The 21,319-nt window shown below is 39.0% G+C and overlaps 1 protein-coding gene across 5 annotated transcripts in view; it reads left to right on the forward strand.

Moving 5' to 3' along the window:
- CCSER1 (coiled-coil serine rich protein 1) overlaps window positions 1-21,319 on the forward strand; it is a 724,845-nt gene that overhangs the window by 322,639 nt on the left and 380,887 nt on the right. The window contains exon 7 of one of the 5 annotated variants that reach the window (XM_067297079.1): window positions 7,846-7,929. The exons of the other annotated variants lie outside the window; for them this stretch is intronic. Within the exon in view, the coding sequence (XP_067153180.1) occupies window positions 7,846-7,863 (18 nt within the window). The 3' untranslated portion in view covers window positions 7,864-7,929. Of the gene's footprint in view, window positions 1-7,845; window positions 7,930-21,319 lie in introns of those variants that run through there. 5 annotated transcript variants of the gene reach the window in all.

Consider the following 21,319-nt stretch of genomic DNA (forward strand, 5'->3'; position numbering starts at 1 on the left):
CACTTTTTTCAAACACAAAAGAAATTTCAGCAAAATCTTTTTTTACATTGGGAAATAAGACAAATATTGCGCATGAAAACAAGCAAATTCAAAAGGTGACAGTATTTCTGAACCTTTGCAGTATCCTACTATTAATTTCAAGTTTTGCCGACTATAATTATTAGTTTAAAAACAAATGCGTACTTCATCATTTTGCATTGTGGAGATGCACAGATCCTGGCAGAAAATGCTATGCATCTGCCTGCTGATACCTTGAAGAACTACACATATTCACTGAATACAGAGAGTGATATGTAGTTGGGGTGGGGGGTGTACATGGTGCTTGCATATCTATATATTTATATGCACATATACATGCAATATTTTACATAGAGTTTCTCAGAGTTTCTAAACATTTTTGTAATTTTTCAAATCATGAAATGATCTTGGCAGTGTTAGTGATACCTGTGGTTGTGTTTTTTTCCATGGCTTTCTAAAAAATGGTCCTCACACAGCAAACGAACGTTTTCCTTTCACTGGCAGCTCACAGCTATTCTATACTGTGGAGTTAGGAGGAGCTACTAGTACTTTAGCAGTGCTGTGGCCTAAGTCTTACAGTTTTTTACATTGGTGGGTTCCTGTTTTTGGTGGACTGTCCACATTTTCCTGGAGAATGCAGAGAAGTGAAGAGAAATTGTGCTTTTAAATGGCTTATATCTCAGCAAGATTTCCTGAGACAAAGAAAAGTCACTTCTTCAGTTCAAGGATGATTTCTGTACTAAATATAAAAGACCTGCAGAGAAGAGGGTGTGCATAAAAGCTTTGAGGAAAAGGTCACAAGAATTCTGTATAATGAAAAACATGAGGCAGCCTGCCGGTAGGTGTCATTCCAAGCTGTCGTGCGTGTACCCGGAGGCCTACTCTTGCAAACAATTAAGCGCAGACATGTGAGTAATTTTAATTGTGTACCTGCCAAATCAAAAGACAAATTGAAATATTTTAGCATTTGTAAGATCTTTAGTTTACAGGTTTCCTTTCGGCTGTTAGAACAAAACCATGTAAATTAAATATGGGACACTGGTCTAATATAGTTTAGGTACTGAAGAGCAAGAAATTGAAGAACACTTTTACATAACACTTGTGCTCTTTAGTTTTATGCTTTAAATTGGGTTATTTTTGCATAGCACATCAATGCCTGGTCAAATGATTATCACGGTTTGTATTTTGTGTTACTTTCTCTGATACAGTTTTTGGTCCAAAATTGATTCATCATTAACTTTTTGGCCTTGGAGAAAATGTTGTCTTCCAAAATCAGATACAGTTTAAACTAAACAGTTTGCATTTAATATGCATTAACTGAGAGGGAACAAAACAGTGGGCTATGCTGGGAAATTAGACTTATCTATAATTGTTTTGTTAATTGTGTTTGTCGATATACTGCACTCAGCAGTGTAAACTGCCTCACAAGGCACCATATTTGTGAATCAAGTGTTTATAAATGCTCTTCAGCAAAGTGAAAACACTTGTTTCGCTTTGGTTTATCAGCAGTGGGTACTGAAACATATATACTTGAGTATATACATGTATATACTGAGTGCCATAACGTTTTTCTTTTAGGCAGCAAAATTTTGTGGTCTAGGTAAAGAACAGCAATTACCTGTATTAATATGGTTTGGTTTAATTTGGTTTGATTTGGCTTTCTCTATGATGTTTACTCAGATACGATTTATCACTGCTGTATTAACTTTGTGTTAACTTGCTACCACAAGAAATGATTTTATCTTTAGGATTAGCTGATGTGTGAGGCTGGTTTCAATGCTTCTTCATTTTTATTTTATTTTATTTTATTTTATTTTATTTTATTGTCAAGTATAGCAGGACTACAGTTACATGCAAATCACCCTATTGCTAGGGCACACCCATGGAACTGTACGAGAAACTTGCTGTTATCTAAGCAGGAAAAGAAAGAACTTTATCTTTCTGGCACAGGTCTTTTTTACCCTTAAATTCCAATTTATCTAACATGCTGTGAAACAGAAGATGCCCATCTCTGAAACGAAGCAAATCATCATAAAAATGAAGCTGGGCTGTTGCTTTATTTCTTGTTGTCTTTTCCCTCCAGAGAGCAGACATTGCACACTACCTTCTAGCTCCACACTACTAGCTCCCTCTTCCAAAGAATTCCTTTCTTTTGAGGCTCCCACCCTGCTGTCTGTGCAGCCCGTGTCAAGTTCCTCACTTGTTGCCACTCTCCAGTCTCCCCACTGGCCCCAATCAGCCACTGTATTTCATCTAGCTTTTGGTAGAAAGCTGAATGTAACTACTCCCCTCACACACGTCCTTGTTTCCTCAACCTCCTCCATGCCTTACTTGCCACAATGCAAAGCCCTCTTTAATGTCTTCTGTCTTAAAAGGCAACAACCTCGGTACCACTTCAGTCGCTTTTCTCACGCTATTTCTGAGAATGTTGTTCAAAGTTTCTGCTTAGAATTCTTCTGTTCCAATAGTCCTAGATGTCCTCAAATGCGTCCTTGATCTCCTCCACTCAAGAAACTTCAGTCTCTAATGCTAACTTCCCAGTCAAAAGAAAGAGTCAGTACTTCATTCTCATTATTTTAGACCTGCCAACCACACACGTCAAGATGTTCTTCTGATATTGTCCTTCGTGGCATTGGCGAATAGTCAGCTTGTCTGCTTCTGACTCTTTGGTGGTTTCTTTGGTATGGAATCCCCTGACTCTCCCACGAGCGCGCTGTCAAGCATTTTTCTCTCTTCTTCTTTCATTCTTCACACCCTGTTTGAATGATCTTATTGAACATATTATTCTGTCATACATGAGGTGAACTCAGAGCTTTAATAATCTTCTCCAGACCAGTTCTGTTTTCTTCAAACTAAATCTGAGCGGGTCCAGAGATCTACCCCACATATAGTCACGTGTAATGTTGTTTATTCTCCTGTTATTAATCCAGCCTTATTATATCTTGTAACATACCTCTGAAATTGTGTGCACTGTTGTAATTTCTTCTGGAATCGGTTACATCATTAGGATGCTATTGGATTTGGCTTGCTGATTTCTCACCCTCTCAGCAAAAAAATCCAGTTAGTTACCTTAGTCTGAAGTTGTTCTGAGGGACTCCTGATTTCAGGAGCACATCTGATCACAGCAAGCACTTCAGGTATCAGCTTGCTGAACTGGGGCCATAATTAAGACCATCTTGTAAAATGTTTACATTAAGTCTAATTAATTCTTCTTTCTTAAAATGAAATATACAAAATCTACAGAATTATTAATGGAGGTAAGGTGTCAAAACTGTTGTTGTTGATAGATCACTGTGACTTTTTTCAGGAATTGTCTTTTATTGAGCCTATCCTTTAATAAGCTACAAAAATTGCTTTCTGTGTAGCATAGTTCTTTTCATTCCAGACCAATTATCTTTTGAAGGCTTTCCTTCCCTCCTCCAAATTTGTATTGCTCAATGGAAATTAACTGCAACTGATGTTTCTTCTTATGGCAGCTCTCATACGTGGCTTAAAGTGGATTTCCTCTGAATTCCAAAACGCTGAATTCCAAAAACCCACGTCAGAAGGCTGATTGCAGCCGCTACGGTAGATTAAGTCATGTGTCATTGCTTTTTCCTCATTGTCTACAAAGTCTTCAGCTCTCATTTAACTGCATGAAAATCATGTCATACGAGGCTTTAGTCATACCAAATATTACTCTGAATGTATACATTATTATAAAATTGAGTAGGTAGGGTTTATACAGTATGTTACCATTCCCAAAAAGCGTTGTCAGGCTTTCGCCCTCCTTGAATCATACTTACGAGTTTTTCTATGTATTAATGACAATATGCACTTTGTAACGGCCACATGGACAGGACGATTATTGAAAATAAACCAAACCCACGGAACTAGTATCTCACCCTATGTCAGTGCTGTAGATCATTGCAGAATCACTAAGGTGACAACGAGATTCATCCTCCTATCCGTGCTAGAAATTCTTGCTAATGCCCTTTCTTAAATACAGTGATGATTCACTATGTGCAAGGCAGATAGAACCTTCTATTGTATCCCCTGGCAACCAGAAGCAAAATGTGTCTGTTCTTGTCTGATGTCCTTAAAGAACACCTCTGGAAAGTAATTTGTTTTCACAAGATCATCATGCGTCATTAAAATTCCGCTCCCATCCATTCTGCTGGAGTCTTCGCTGGCTCCTGTCCTAAGGAACGGACAAACCGTAGACCTCTAGAGTTAGTGTTACTAATCAACAATTTATTCTAGCTCTTGATGAATATAGAGTTGTAGGGCAATTATTTTGGTATAGATATGTGCTGTTTAAGCATTGCAGAAAAGATGCCGTCTGTGAATTTATCAGGCATGGAAAGCAATACCAGATTTTATCCAAATTACCCCTAATATTTAATGTGCAATGTGTACAGTGTGAGAGATGTGACTCTTATCCTTGGAATCTGTCATTCCTGTAGCAACATGGAATCTTATTTTTCTGTTGCTTGGCATACGGATACTTTTTATTCTTTGGTCTGACTGTTTAGAATAAAGAAAACAGAGATTCCGTTTTTCACAAAACATGTTAAAATTTGGAACATTTCCTTTAAACGTAATATCTGAAATGAGTGGGGTGTCTGTGTAGGTAGCTGGAATTCAGTGAGTCAAATGCTTCAAGGCTCTTGTCAAAATAAGCACAGAAGACACAGGTTCTTCTTTGCAAGCTTGTTTTTCAGTAATCACACATGCTTCTCTTTCCTCCCAGCATCTAGCAATTGATGCTATTTTTAGAAATTATTCTGATAATAATCATTCGGCAGAACAGAGTCATTGAGAGTACAGTAGTCTTAGCTGGAGAATTACATGATGATGTACAGAATGCTTTGACCTTGTTGATTTTCCAGTTTCCCTATTTTGTTTTCTAAATGTAGAGCATGGGAAAAAAAATGAGGATTTATCCACAAGAGGCGCTTACTGCTCAGTAACAATTTGAATTTACAGAGCGATGGATCTCCCTCAGTTTTAAAATGAAGTTTAGTTACATTTCACACTGACAGTTGTGTGAAGAGTTTTCATGAGGGAAGCTAGTCCAGACCAGCATATTCACTGTGTGTGTTCACATCTTAACTTACTGTGTATTAACTCCCTGCATAGACCTGCCACAGAGGAGAAGATATTTTAGTCCCGGAGGGAACCTGCTGATTTTGGCTCACAGGTTAATTTAGCCCTGCTTGTACAATGCTGCAAGGTGAATTTTAAATCTGTGCACCCCCATCACAGATTTAAAAAAGAAAGGGGGAAGAAGAGGCCTGTTTCTCTTGAAGAGTATTTAAAGGATCATGAGATTTGAAATTTTTATTCACTTTCTACTATGAACCATTAATCAGCTTTAATTATAAATGTATTCAAATGTGACTACAGAAGTGATCATAAAGCTCAAAATAGAAAATGAAGTTATCAATGCTATTTTGATGATCATGCATTTTTACCCTTTTTCCCAACCTAATTTTTCTTTGCTTTTTCCATTGTTGTTGATTTAATAAATTAAACTTCAATAATCGTAATTTCCTGTATTCTGTCCATCACTTCAGGCCCCAATTATATATGACACTCAATGCAGGCAGTGCATCTACTTGAAATAGCTTTTAAAACAGGGGCCTCAATCACTTAAACCTGTGACTATTGCATATGAGTCACTGCTCTGTAAATCCAAAGAAGGCCTGTGCCTGCTGTTTTCAAGATTTGAAGTGATATGAAAGCCTATGGTTAGGGAAAAGCTCCCTTCTTTCATCAAAAATCCTTTATGTTTCCAATGTTCATTGCTTTTGCCTCTCAGTGGAATAAATGCACCATAAAAATCAGGTGAGCTTATTTATTTGTTCATGTAATACTCAGAAATGTCTTGCATTTCTTTGTTTTCTAATGTTTATGCATTAGGAATCTATTTGGAATTAGGATGTCTGGGCATTAGAAATGCTTTTGTGGGCACTTGGAATCCAGTGGTGTAACGTATTGGGAGCGAGGGATCTTCTGGGGCCCAGGCAATGATTGAGGGACAGTTTCATTTTACTTGATTATGCTATGCATGATTCACCTGAAAAGAGTTTAACCATCTTAATAGTTAGGTTCAGGTTTGTGATTTTTCTCTCTTTTACTACATACAGTTATTACACCGATCTGACTTCGTTCAATTTGCGTTTGTAGGGGTGGCTCCTTTCTGGCGTAGCCAGATTCATGAAGAGTGCTGTAATTATGAACTCCCCTTACAAATCCATAAGATTTTAAGCCTAGGTGGTTTTGGTTCTTGGCTTTGGAATGCTAGACATCTTAATTTCTAAAACAGCAAGGTCTGATTTTCAGGAGATTAGATTTTTTTACATACTCTCAATACAAGCATTTACTAGTGACTCTAAAAGCAAGCGTTTTTGTTTTAGGAAACTTTGGGAAGTACATGGAAATAATAGCATTCAGTGGTTTTCCAGTGTTGTGTGTTGTAGTCACCCTGCAAAAAAGTCATCCTGCTACCTGTGAGTAGCTTTCCTAACAAGAGTATTCTTATGTGGATTTAATTATGGGTACCTGCCTACAACACCCTGTAGAGATCACGCAGCAAGAGTTCTAATGAAGGTTTTCTGCTGGATTTTACGTCCATCCATTAAAAAGCTACAGAAGAGCTTTTTTTTCTGCTTATTGCATTGAAATTTGATGTTCTCTAACTGCCATGCAGAAAGCAAAGGAATGAAAAGCCATGTACAAGCCCTTTGTAATGTATTGTCTTTAAGAGCTGCAGATGCTCCTTGTTTGGAGAAGTTTGTTAATGAGGTTTTGTTTAATGTGAATGCCAAAGATAGAACTTTTTTTAAAATGAGTATGTTTGTTTAGTTTTAACTCAGGTTTCTTTTTTGGCAATGCAGTGGTTTTTGTGTTTTAATCTGTATTTATTTTTCAGTGGAAGAAATGATTCTGGTGTGGTGTTCAGGAAACAATTAATTTTGTGTTCAAATTTTTTTTTCTGATTCTGTTGACTTTGTGCAAGGAGATGGTTATTGGAAGGAATTAATTTGTAAGGACATGATAAATATCTGGGTTGTATGAGAATATTAAACAGTAGGATTAAAGTTTGATTGTTAACTCCACGTATAATTTCAAGAAAAAGTAGATATTTATATTTGTGCATGAGTCTTTATTGTAATTTTAAAAATATTTCCACAATTTTTCTGAATACATTTTTGGTTGATGAAACTCAAATTTTAAGCACCTCAGAGAAGTTTGTGCAAATGGTTCTTACACTTGAATAGTCAGATAGCTTAAGATTTATCATGTTAAGAGAGGAGACAAAAGGGGATGATAATTCGTACCAACGGTAATTCGTTTTTCCCCCATTAAGCTCAGGTTTGTATATCGTTAATGAAGTATAAAAGATTTATATAAGTGAGAAGATCTTAAGTTGCAGTTCTTAGAAATTTCTTCTCTGTTCCCACTGTGCACAGATTTTACAAATTTTAATATTAAAAGTCATCATCTTTAAGAGCTTAAGTTACTATGTGACTTTTTGAATGATTAAAAAACAAAATCCTTAAATCCTGACTGTCCTTGATGGCAACCTCTGAAGTTCCCCAGTGTGCTCTGTTCTCCTCTTTGCCCTAGCGGTGTGGCAAATTCGCTGTCACCGGTGGGCTCCACCCCGCTCCTTTCTGTGCAGTGGTAACAAAGACGTGCGGCTGCTCGGTGTGGGGTGAGGCTGCACCTCCCCATCAAGCCATCTTTGTCTAAGCCACCTCTTACACTGCACCAACCCCTTTTCTGATTTCCCAGCGAGAAGATAAGTTACCTTTTTCTGTTGCTTCCTTTGGTCTGAAGATGCACGCACGGCGTTGACGTATCGACATCGGTGGAGGCAGTGCAAGGGATGCTGAAGCTGCTGCTGACCGGCATCTGGGCTGGAGAGGAAATGAATCCTAGTCATCATGCGGAGGCTGTGGCACCACAGTGACACACGTCTTCTCTTCTCAGGATACCTCCCTGTCTCTGCCTGGTGCTACTCCCGTGTGTACAGGGCGCCTTAGGTATCTGTAAAGCAGCGCAGTTTAGGTGTGAGCTGCTGCTGTGCTCCCCGTGCTGTCTCCACGCTGCCGTACGGCAAACGCCGCTGTGAGGTCCTTGCGCTGGCTTCCTCTTCGGTGGCTTCTCCCTCAGTGACGAGCTCCTGTCGCTGACTCTGCAGCTCTTGGCTTTCACTAGGGGATGGAAACTGGGGTTTGGCAGGCTAATTTCCGACAGTTTTCCACCTGCAATGGAATTCATCTCTATTTACAAGTCTACGCACTGGGAATGAAGAACTATTTAAGCTAAATGCAGTAAGGGCTTAAGCAGAAAAAGGGCATGACTCTTTGAATGTTTAGACTGGAAATTATCAACGGTGACCAGGGAATAGAGCCCCGTGGCTATCTTTTTACATGCAATGTTAGATAAACATTGATAAACACAGTCAGTAATTCTGTATTTACAATACAGGGACCAAACTGCCAATTCTGTTTGTAATATTCCATAATAGCCTGATTTTTGCATGAGCCTCTCAGTTGGGTCTGGCTTTATGAAATGCATTCAAAGCTTTCATAAGGGTTTTTCATTATAATATTTTAGGGTGAAAATATGAAAATTTATGTATCACAAGGCAGTAGATGGCATTTCTGATACCTTTCACATTCATTCTGTCCTTGCTAGTCTTTAAACTTAATAGGGTTATTAATGGGATTGTGTAGTGCTTCTATATAATTGAATGTGCTTATCAAAACTCATCTGTTACTTTTCCAAAATGGCAGATCAGACATTGTAAATTAGAGTCTGATTACCTTCCTGATGATTATTAGTTTTAATTTTAGATCAATTCATTTGGAAAAAAACTCCACTGGCAGACAAAGTGAATAGTACATGCAGTTTTAGTTAGCAGTGTTTTATGCTTAATCTCAGCTATAGATACAATAACTGATTATTTCACGTTGCAAGATTCTCAGTTTATCAGTTGTTTTAAGGTTGTTTCATTTCAATTGACATAATCAATTAAGATTCAAAGAATTCTGTTATTTTGACTTTTAAAAATTCTGTTCTATTTTAATGCTAATTAGTAAATGTGCTATTTTACTTTCAAAATAAATAGGGAATCAGATAATGATAAAATACTAGATTGCTTCTGTCTTTTTTTCTTAAGACCTTCCAAGTAGAATAGTAACAAGTAGTGTAATTGCCCAGAACTCCTGATAACTGAAATCTGTATCTCAGCGACAGCTGTCTATGATTAGAGTTCAAACTACTTCTGAGCACCTATCCCTCACCCTTCCAATAAAGAAACCAGTTAGACTTTATACTACTGAAGGACGGGCACAACTGAGTGAAAGAAGCAGAGCCGTTATACTAGAAAGGATTACAGCCTGACACCAGAGTTTTTTCTGGACATGTATGGTCAGCTTCCGGGCCCTTTGCATCATCTAGGAGATGCAATATGAGTGTGATATATGAAAAAAAAAAGTTTAAAAAAGTAAGAAAAAGCTTTAAAAAGCCATCATCAGGTGCACTGATTCAAGCAGAACTTTGGCCAAAAATAGTATATGGCCATTAATTAAAAGGTGTAATAAAATATATAGGCATGGATTATATTGATTTTAGCATTCCTTCAATATCGATTTCTTCTTTCAGCAATATTCCAGTAATATGTTTCTGCGTGTGCAGTGTATATGCTAAAACTTTCTTATATTGGATCTGTTCCTTTCCTGTATCCTGGTGCAACCCCTTTGTCATAAAATACTTGGTTCCATTCTCGGAGCAACGTCCTTTCAAGGATAGCCCTTTGCAGCAGTATCTGGTGTGGGCAAATCAAAAATCGTCCCAAGTTTAAGAGGCATGAAAAAACAGATGGGTTAAGTTTTTGTATGAACTTAGCGTTCATGAAAGGTTGGGAGTGAAAACAGGGTAAGAGGCAGACTGCAGCGGGAATGGCGTGAGCCGGCCTTTGCAGCACAGCTCTGTCGCAGCGCCTCGGCTCTACCCAGCGTGCTTTTGCTGCCTGCCTTGCCCGTGCTCTCTGTGGGTGTAGTTTTATGTCCTTTTGACTCTCAGTTCCCCGGGGAGTTCTTGGAGTTTTAGGAAGATGCTGGGAAACGAAGTTTTGCTTGTCGCTCGGATGCCAGCTCGTGCCTAGGACCGGGCGGTGCTTGCTGTTGCCCCTGGAAGCAGCCGGTGCAGTGACAAGCGCGAGGCCTCTGCTCAGCAGCCCAGTGGTGCTAGCGCCTGCCCTCACCTCTCTGGTGCACAGGAGTGAAAGATGCCACTGGTGGATGCCAAGAAAAACTTCTGTTTTTACCATAACTGAGCCTGCAGAGATTCTTGGAAGCGGTGGCAGCTGCTGAGCTGAAAAATGGATGTAGATCATAGTGGTGGATGCAAGGCAGGGGAAAAGAAGCAGAGAAATGGAGCTCAATAGAGCCATGTAGATAAAGTGCCATCAGATAAGCCAGGGTGAGTGCCAGCTACTTTGTGGCATAATATGAATAAACTCTTACCCCATACTATGAGTCTAGGAGTTTGCTGACATGCCTCTTCATTTGCTTTAACTCTTGCTAATTTATTTTTTCTAATAGTTCTACCTAAGCTCTTTCAAAGAATATTAATTTGTCACATGGTGATTGAACCAGTACCTTAAATTTGTTTTGTAAAATTACTAAACTGGAAAAGAAATAAATATATGAATAAGATGGCTGGAGATGCATGTAACAATATTTCCAAAGCAAACAGACAGTGTTTATTGAAACAAAATATTTTCTATTTGACAAGCTCCTTGTATTTTATTGTAGTTAAATGAATGTGAAAGGTGTGTTCAATTTTTCTCCCTGGTTTCCCTATTAATGGTGAAGAGTATGAAGAAATTATACTCGTTTGTATTCCTGGACATAATATAAATGAAAAAATGAATATTTTATTGGTAATGCCTCTATCAAATGCTATTCAGTTGTCTCAGCAAGTGTAACATGTAATTCCATTGCAAAATGGAAAAATGAAAACAAAATGTTCAGTTTTAATAGCTAAGGGCTCTAAAAATAACCATGAGGTAATGCCAAGTACTAGACAGGCAACTTTAACTCTGCCATTCCTTTGCAAGTTGCATCAGTTTCTTGAGCAATGCACTGTGACAGCCCCAAACTCTACAGACCTTGGGGCTGAGCAGCTGTGTCAAATGGAGATCCACTCTAGTCTTGGAAGCCTGTCATATTTTTCAGGCATACAGTATCTGACCAGCTTCACTGTGTATCTTTTCAGTAGCAAGAAGATAATTTTGCTTCTGTAACAGTCATATGACTGTTACACCAGAGCAACTGAGTAAGAGATTCTTTTCTATGAAGTTGAGTCAATTTTTATATATACACCCAAATATATATATACATATACACACACGCACTCTCCAAGAATTGTCATTAATTTTGGTTTGTGCCATTAGTCCTGCTCCTGCAAATCTTTATGCATACCCAAGCACTGATATAAATAGTCCTATTCAGTTGCTTAGATTTGAGGTCTTGATGGGATCTGCGTCAAATGCAAGACCTAGGTTATAACTCTGAATTAATTGTTGTGTTTCCTACTGACAATGAATGGTGAGAAATTTCAGTCCCTGTGAATGGACAGAAAGAAAAGAGAGGTGAAAAAGTGGGAAAGAGATGGAATGGTTGGTTCAAGGGGTGAAAGATGATTATTTTAATTTTCTTAATTTTTTAAAGAAACAGATTGTGTAAAATCCTGTACAAAAAGTAAAGAGCATGAGTCAAAAAGTTTGAGGATGAGTCAAAGGTAGTGGAAAGGTGTCTGGAAATAATTTTGTCCTTACATAGTAATGTAAAGTCTTCTGCATTGGAAGAGGGCAAAACTGAAAGGGCAGAGGTGATTCTGGATGAAAGAAATCTGACAGGATATTTTCCAGAGATATTTTACAGTTTAAATGTACGAGTGGGAGGGTTAAGACACAGCTATTGTGTGAATAGGCTGAGAGTGAGGAGCTGTGAAATAAAAAGGTAGGATGGGGCATTAACATGGGTGCTGAAGTTCTTGCTTGTGGCAGGGGATATTTGAGGAAAGAAATAGATGTTGCCAAGCTGTGCAGTCAAGAGATTTAGGAGTGCTGACGAGCATGTAGGTGAACAGCAGATGATAGTATAAAGTTGGAGAGAAAGAGGAGGCGTGTCAGGTGCAGCACTGCTCAAAAGACAGAGAGTGGTGGGAAGGAGGTAGAAATAGTGGGAACAGGCAGGGGAATGGCAGCACCCTGCTTTCCAGTGGTTGGACCAGGGTCAGCAGCATGAGACCGGCTGAAGCCTTCAGAGAGAACGACCAGCAGAGTAGTCAGTCATGGATGTCAGGGGCTGGAGGGGATGGGATGGGCCGAAGAAAAGGAGAGAGGCAGAGAAGGTAGGAGACTTTCAGGTTCAGATCTTTGGCACAGTAGGAGTGCTGGTGGTGATAGGATGGATGCTGTGTGGAAAATGTTGTGAAAAGAGGATATCGTGCAAATATTGTAAGAGGTGAGAAAGAGCGGGCACTTTTGACCTTGATTTGAGCTGCTGGGAAGAGAAGGAAATACTAGAATAGGGAAGGGAAGAAGAGCAAATAGAGCAAGAAAGACTGCGGAGAGCTCACCACAGCAAGGACAGTTTCCGTTGAACCCACCAACAGTGCGGGAGTTGACGTTCCCGTCGTGTATTACCCTACCTAAGCCTTCTCTTAAGAATTACAACTGCTGCCTGAAGGTAGGAACTCAGGGTACAGCATTTTTACAAAATCAAGGAATATTTGTTCTGCTTTGACTAACTCTACTTTGAAACCTGCTTGCTAACCCCAAAAGCAGGCTCTGTATGCTTCAAAACTATGTCTATGGTAACTTTACAACTTCTACACTTCAGGGGCTGAAACGCTGCCTCATTTTATACAAATTGATTCAACTTGATGAAAACATTAAAGAACTTTACTATTAAAAACACTCTGAAGGAAATAACATGGCAGAAGTTACTTACTGAATTTTACCTTTTATTTCTACAATATGATATGGAAGTGTTGCAGCCGGTGAAAGCATGCTTCAAATTGTTAATGTCACATTTTTTTTTCTTGCAGTGGGAAAAAAAATCTGTGTTCCTTGATTTAGCAGCAGAAACATACAGATGTTTAATGTTTTCTTTAAGCTGTTATTGGGTAATACAAGACAGTTTTGAGAATGAAGCCTCTGCATCTAAGTAAGTTAAAATAACCTGTCAGAAGTGGTTCCATACTGAAATTGTAAAAACCCTTCTGAGAACTGATGAAGAAGTGAGAATAATTGCAGTCACAACATTTAGAAAGTGCAAAGTGGCTTGTTAAAGCCTCAGTGAAATACGGAGCAATTTAAGGAACGTGAATCTTTTTGAGAGGCACAGGAAAATAAAACATAACCTCACATTAAAAGCTTTCCAGTGTGAAAATCTGGCAGTGTTGTTCCTGATACTTACAAAATAAAATGAAGATAGAAAACAACCAGACAACTGAGCAGTGAATTACTAATGAAAATCAGGTTGAATTTGTTTAAATTCATCTTTAAAAAGTAAGATTTACTAATATTATTAAGTAATTATCTTCATTCACATGAAAACAAAATGTGGCAAGGAAACTATAGACAGAAAACAGCACAATTACAGCAGATATGGTCACATCTGGATATATTACATATGGATAAAGAGATGTACTAAACAATAAAGCATATGTAGTTTTTCTTGTCATGAGTTCAGTAGATGAGAAAGTGGATACATTAAAGAAAAATATTCTTTAATAGAAAATGCAAGAAGACTTTTTTCTTGAAAAAGTCATTTCTGTTTCTCTTCAAGACTTATGAACATCATGGACATCTTTCAGAGCTCCATGGAAAGAAAACAGTTAATTATATTAGTATGTGCTTATAGAAACTGTTTTGTTGAAATTGGTACGTGAATCTCTGTCTGGCTTCAACAGTGGCAATGGCAGATACTTCAGAGGAACTTATAGAACAACCTGTTTTCAGGAGCAGTTTTTTTCCTAACCTATGAAGACAGTTATTTTATCATGTCCAGAAGCGTATAAATGTATATTCCGTGTATGTTTTTATTGAACGTAATTGTAGGTGAACCTATTTGTGTTAATATCTGATCGTTTTTGCATCCAGCTTATGTCTTGGTCCCAATACCTCATGGCATATTAACGATGCAGAATACACATAAACGTGTGAGGGGGGAGAGGAAGAGGTGGTTCTATTATAAAATTTGATCCTTTTTAGATTCATTAATTTATCATGTCCTTTCTAAACACTGTGTATGGAAGGGCAGAAAATTGATGGGTCTGTAAGATAGAGGGGGTTGAGAGAGCCCCAGGGTGGAGTTACTTTGCAGATACAGACTTTGGGCTGATGCAGACGTTTTTTGCCAGAATCAGGCTGTGGCTGTAGTACGGAGTATCCGCGTAGTTACTTTTAGTGCTTAAATTGTGTTGCAGGTTTTGGACAGATAAAATGTCCTTATGACTGGTGCCAAAGAAAGACATCACTGAAGCTAACATATGAAACAACCTTCATATTTGCTACAAAACTGAACACAATTTGAGTAAAAAGAAGCTTACATTTAAACCTGAGATGAGGAAAAAGATCTCTTGCGAGGAAAGAAAAGGAATTGAAATAGGCAGCCTGCAGATTAAAATCCCAGGAGAGTACTTGGTTCTCTCAATTGACTGCCAAAAGAACAGAAAAAGCTGATGTTATATGATATTATTAGTGGAGAATATACACTAACAATGTCAAGGCTGGGTAGTGTAGTCAATGAAGTATGAAAGAAACAATAGAAACTTAAGAGGAAGCAGAGCTTAGAGTTTTGCTCAAGGAAATCAGTTCTCCACTGTGGTGTTTGTTGCAAACGAAATGTTTGCAGTCTGGGAAAGCAGCCCTCCATTTTCATTAGGGCAAAAATATGACCAGAATTGCATTTAATATAATGCGTCACAGTAACAGTCCCAGCTCACGCAGTGACAATCATTGATGATCCTGCAGTGCTCTTCACCGAGAGGAGATGTTAACTCCAAAGTCATTGTCCAAATTACTTTCAAAATTACATTCTGCCTGCAGATAGAAGCGAACAGGGTTTTTTAGAGATTAAGTAGGATTCAATTTGCTGTTTGGGAAGGTAAAGGTAATCTTCCTCTAGAAATTAATGAACATAAAATTGGACCCTTCATCTAACCTCTAGGTGCCATAGATGTATCTGCCCAAGTAAACTTGTGTTGCTGTTTATTAGGAGTCTTGTGGAGGAAACAGGGAATAAAGACCAAGAGGAAGTATAAGAAATGAAAAATCAAAGAGGGAATAAAGAGAACAAAGGAAGAATTTTTTGTCAGTATATAACTCTGTTAGTTACATAGTGCTATATATGTTTTTATTATGAGAAATACCACATTTATGTACATTTATATGCCCATAAAAAAGAGGGTTTTTTCCCCCTCTCTTTGTGCTCAATTGCAAGTCAGCACCCTCCAATTCTTGAGCACTTGTGTTTAGAGGCTTATTTTGGCTTTTTATGGTCTTTAAGATTGCGAATTTAAAAACAATTTAAAAACATATTTAGTAAGGAGTTCTCCTTGTGCCAGCCACAAGATGCTTTATGTTATGCATTTTCATATTTCCACTTTCAGGTGTGGAAAGACAGATACTAGTAATAGGAGTTTGTGCCTGGTACTTTTGTATTCTTATACTTCTGCATTTAATATAAGGAGAGGGGAGACAGCTAATTAAGAACAGCTAAATCTTGTGAGTAAATGGAATAGAAATAAAACAATGTGAAAATATAATCTGAGTTTACACCATTTCAGCCACCATAGCACTGCAACAAACCATGGACTGGTTATATAGTCTTTATGTTGCTGGTTGGTTATGGGCTTTATAACCCTAAATAATAAGCTAAAAGAGCATCTTCCCACCTATTGTTCAAAGTAGGAACAAATAACAGTCAACAGAATATCCTTCATCCTCCTCCTTTCTTGCTGTAATGTACAAAATATTACATTTAATGTATTTGTCCATGAGCCAGGGACTCTGAGTCTTCTGTGATGAACAGTACTAGACATACAAACACTGCTAAGTGACAGATCAGCATCTTCTCTTAAATAAGCTGCAATTTCCCACTGACATTTCACAACTCAGGTTATTAGCTTTCCTTAGATTCTAAGAAGAGGAATCGAGTCTAATTTGTCTGCCTGTATATGAAGTGCTGGTTAAGAATCAGTAGATAACTGAACCATTAAAAACGTATTTGGCTATCCACACCCCACATGCTAGCTTGAAAAGAGGCAGCAGAAAGTCGTAGCAACTGTAATTTATGCTGCTCCTCTGAGATGTGAGCTATGATAACTCAGCCTTCTAAGCCATGGCAGCAGCAATCTGTAGGCAATGTACTAGGGAAATACCTAAAAATAATCAATTCATATATCTGAGCTGATAATTGTAAGTATTAGCAATTCATATGTATAATCAACTATACCTAGTAATAAAAGACAAATGAAATGGGATAATAAATGAATAAACCATCTAGATTGTATTCAAATGTGTTAGGAAATAAGTGTAAACATGCTTAAAGACGACACTTCCATTTTTTGCCAGTGAGAGAGAAAAGGAGGTGTTGAGGAAGATTAATCAGATGTGGTGGGGGTGGGAGTTGAAATTGTGTTTTGTTTTTCAGTCGAATTTATCTGATAGTGCTGGTGTGGCACTCATTTTGAATTTTTTTGAAAGTGAGAGAGTTAAATTTTATTAGTCAACCTTCAACATGAATTTAGAAGTTGAAACCGTAGAGAAGATAACAGTGACATCCTGACATCCCAGAAATTGTATATGGTTTGGAGAAGAGAAGGCTGAGAGGAGATCTTATCAATGTGTACAAGTATCTGAAGGGAGGGTGTCGAGAGGATGGGGCCAGACTCTTTTCAGTGGTGCCGAGCGACAGGACGCGAGGCAACGGGCACAAACTGAAACACAGACACTTCCATCTTAACATGAGGAAAAACTTTTTCACTGTGAGGGTGACAGAGCACTGGAACAGGTTGCCCCGAGAGGTGGTGGAGTCTCCTTCTCTGGAGATATTCAAAACCCGCCTGGATGCAATCCTGTGCAATGTGCTCTAGGTGACCCTGCTTGAGCAGGGGGGTTGGACTAGATGATCTCCAGAGGTCCCTTCCAACCTCAGTGATTCTGTGATTCTGTGATTCTGTTTTGTAGTATATTCTAGTTGTGCTGATGTGTTTAACTATAGGCAATTCTGGACCTGACAGTGCTCAAATAAGAAAAATAAAAGCTCTGTTGTGCTTCTATGGCTCAAATATCAGGCAACTGTAGCATTTGCTAAAACCCACCAAATATTTACCTTTCTCATCTTGGTCACTGCTATTCACTTCTTCCCCTGTGACTCACCCTGGGTTGCAGTACCACTTCTCTCCAGCCTCGAGTCTTCACCACAGTCACAACAACTGCTCGTGCCTGTGTTGCGTGAGGGTTGTGCGAGGTGTCCAGATCGTTCCTTTTTTGAGCTAGGTATGTGCCTGGGGAGGCTGTTGCAATTGGAGGGGATCAGGCAACCTTTTCCGAGCTTCCTCAAGGAGCTGAAGAGAAGTGGGGTAACAGGACGTTCAACAAAAGATGCATCTGGCATCAGACCATTATCTGTTTCTCTTTCCCTTGTAATTACAAGGAGACAAAACCAAAGGATTCTGTCTTTCAGGTCATGGACTATCAGAAATCTGCTTAGTACTGGAAGACTGATTAAAACAACTGCTCACACAGTTATATACATATACGTGTATGTATAACCAACCACAGTGAGCATAACCAATCAGTTCTGTGAGCACTGAGGCTTCATAGTTGTGTTTTAGCACTAGGGCTACTAAAATAACAAGTCCTATCAATGTTTGATACAAAGGCAATTTAATGTCTTTAATATCCTTAGATATTAAAAAGATATGAGTCCTGTTCTCTGTTGATGTTGTTACTCAAGAAGATTCTAATTCTAATTGAAGCCACTGGGAACTTAGCCTGGTTTACCCAGAACGAAGCCCATAAAACTATGCTCAGAAAACTTTCTGAACGTTTTTTTCCATACTCGAGATCATTTCTCTGTAATGGTTACTCAGGTGCATGATGGTAGAAAGCTCATTTCATATATCTGGCACTTTTGTTAACAAAAGTGATTTTAATTCTGCTGGCTTCCATTGTTTATAGTTGTTTTATTTGCAGGAAATTTATGTATCAGCAAAGTTTCTTCGTGATGTTCAGTAATCTAAAAACTACAGAAATTACAGCATTCCAAAAGCTTGTAGGGGAAGGTTGCGCACTCGGGATGAACAACCAGAGTGCTTCGCCTGCCTTCCAGCTTTGTTTTTAACAGTCTTTTGTAGCTTTGAGCAAATCGCTTCACCTTCTTTTTCACTTCCATTGTTGATAAAATGGGGTAATGATATTTAAGCACAATATTTCATAAAGATACTCTGCAGATCCCTTAATAAATCCATTTACAGTTCTCTGATTACTCTCAGTGTATCAGAATGTCACTATTGAGCTTGCTGACTGCACTTATTTAATATCCTAGTTGTACTCAACTTCTAGATTATAAAATGATACTTAGTGACATAACTTACGATACAACTAAAACTATTGCCCTAGAAGTAAGTTCAACACTCATCCACTACTCCTTAGAAAAAGCTGTAAAGTACACAGATTGTCCTTTCTTTTCTTTTCTTTAGTTATTTTAAGGATTTATTTGTTCTCTAGCTCTAATATCCACTGAAGGTTTTCTCTGTCAGTATGAACTTCTTGGATCAATAAATTGTGATACTGATCTCCAGAGAAGTCAGTGTCTGCCAGCTGTCATTTCAGTGTTTACTTTTGTTGAAAAGCAGTTGTAGCAAATTAAATTGGCTTCTGTCACTGGATGATATGCAGTGCATGGTCCATATTTTATGGTACAATTAGCTAAGGGTGATACATAAGCCTCTTCCTACAGATTAAAGGCAAGATTCTATAGCTAGAAAAACCCCAGTTTATGAGATAAGATGAATCTGTTTTCATTTAAAGAACAGTGTTGAAGACTCAAAGACTGGGAGATGACTACTGCTTTTTTAAGAAGCATAGTTTTAACAATGTGCATTTATATATTCTTGATCTGGTGCACCGCTTGGGAAACACTGACTACATTTTACCAGAATGGAAGGTGCTTTCTAATAGCTTTTCCTCAGTAATTTATTTTGTCAAATAGCAAGATTCATAATTACATGCGAGCCGAGCGGGAGGCAACCGGTGAGCGACGGGCGGCCCCGGCCAGGCCTTCGGGTGTCCCCAGCCCTGCCCCAGTGCTGCCGCCACGGGGAGGGTCGGCTCAGGGACGCAGGGCGGGGGGCATGGGCTAGAGCCGAGCCGTGTCCGTCTGCCCCCCGCCACCTCTTGCCCCGGCTGGCGTTGGTCACTGCCTTGCCTTGGGACTGCAGAGCCTGCGTGCGCGCTTAGGTAGAGGTTAAGAGGTGGAGGCCAGCCCAGCCGGACCTGCGCCTGAAGGTCTGGGGCTGAGAAGGACCTGAGGGGATCAAGCGCGTCTCGTGAGGCTCAGCCGCGCGGGACGGGTGGTCCTGGAGGAACTGGTTTGCCATCGCTGTGAAATGGAGCGTTCCTCCGCTGCTGAGAAACCTCGTGCTGGCCTCGCTGTGCCTCACACGTTGCGTGAGGGGTGCTGTCGGGTGAAATATCCGGGGCGTTTTCATGGGCGTTCAAAATGACTGTGCTTTACGCAGCTGGATCACAACTCTGCCAGGAGTTACCTGTGTCAAGCAACATGTCAAAGTATGAAAAATAGTAGTGTCATAATAGTAGTACTAGTAAATGCTGTCACCATGGTAGCCTCAGGATTTAAGAATGGCCTGCGTGAAAACAACTCTGTGGGGGAGGGATCCACTGTAAGGCAAAAGCAATTAGCAAAGTAGTTGGGTTACAGCTGCATGCATGCCCATATGCCTTGCACCTACAAAGCATGCAAACCAGTATACCTGTGGCAAGGACGGCGTCACAGTATTGGTGGAGACACTCGAGGTTCAGCCTCCCCTGTCTTAAAGGGTGGTCTCAATAATGTCTGGTATTAGAACTGTTCTCCTTCATCGACAGCTTGCACGCCAGGCAGTGTCTCTGTCTCGCTGCTGCCTGGCTAACTTCCATGCGATGCCGGCTGCCGGGCGCTGCAAGGATGTACCTTGTCCCCATTTCTCACACCTAACACTAGATGACCGTTGTCATTAGAGAAGGAATTTGCGTTGCTGCAGTATACGGGTTAATGAAATGGTCACTGTGTTTTGAGACATATTTACAGAAGTGGAAGAAAACAAAATGACACCGAGCCTAAAACTACTTGAAAGCAGCTCCAGAAAGAGCTTCTTTCTGTTTCCTCCAGCTAAAAAGGTGGGATTCTGTCCTCGAGCAAGATCTTCATCCTCCATCAGGATGTGAGGAAAGTTTGCTTCCTTATACTTATTTTCTTCCTTTGCTTGCCTCATTCTCCAGAAGTCTCCTGATAGTTAATCACATTTTTAATGTTTCTCTCTAAGGATTAATCATTAGCACTGCCTAGCAATGATTGCATAGTACATGTTCAGTTAAACAGTGAGGATGATGTATGTTTAGGCTGATCAGCTCTAGAAATTAGAAAAAAACCTCAAGCATTGGTCACTGAAATCTTGAAACAATTATCTGCAAATGTCTAATGTCCATTTGCTGGATTTTAACACATAGTTCCAAAGGAAACAAAAAGTGCTGAAACCACTCAAAGAAAAGAACACAGCTTTTTTCTGATACGGGCAAGACATTATTTTTTCAACTGTTGTTCTGGGAAGTAGTTGAATTGTTTGATATTCAGACATTTTCCATGTAAAAATGGAGTTTAGGTGATTAAAACTTTGCAATATTCTATGCCCTTTAGAATATTAAGAAATTTCCAGCAACCCAGGTGAAAGGCCCAGTTTACAAAACCCAGTGATGGTATCATTTTGCATTAAAAACATGTTAAAAAAATGCTACAGTTGCAGAGCTAGGTAGTGCAAAATTAGGATATGTCCTAATTTACCTCTGTTTTGCCTAATATGTGTAATTATGATATGAACAATATTGAACATCTACTATGACATTTAACATAGGATTATAGCCTAATGGTATAACATCTTCTAGTTAATTTATGACTAAAATCAATCAGGTTTAAGCTAGACTGTCTGCTTTTCTGAGAACAGA

The sequence above is a fragment of the Apteryx mantelli genome, chromosome 5 (genome assembly GCF_036417845.1).
Source record: "Apteryx mantelli isolate bAptMan1 chromosome 5, bAptMan1.hap1, whole genome shotgun sequence".
Taxonomy (NCBI): Eukaryota; Metazoa; Chordata; class Aves; order Apterygiformes; family Apterygidae; genus Apteryx; species Apteryx mantelli.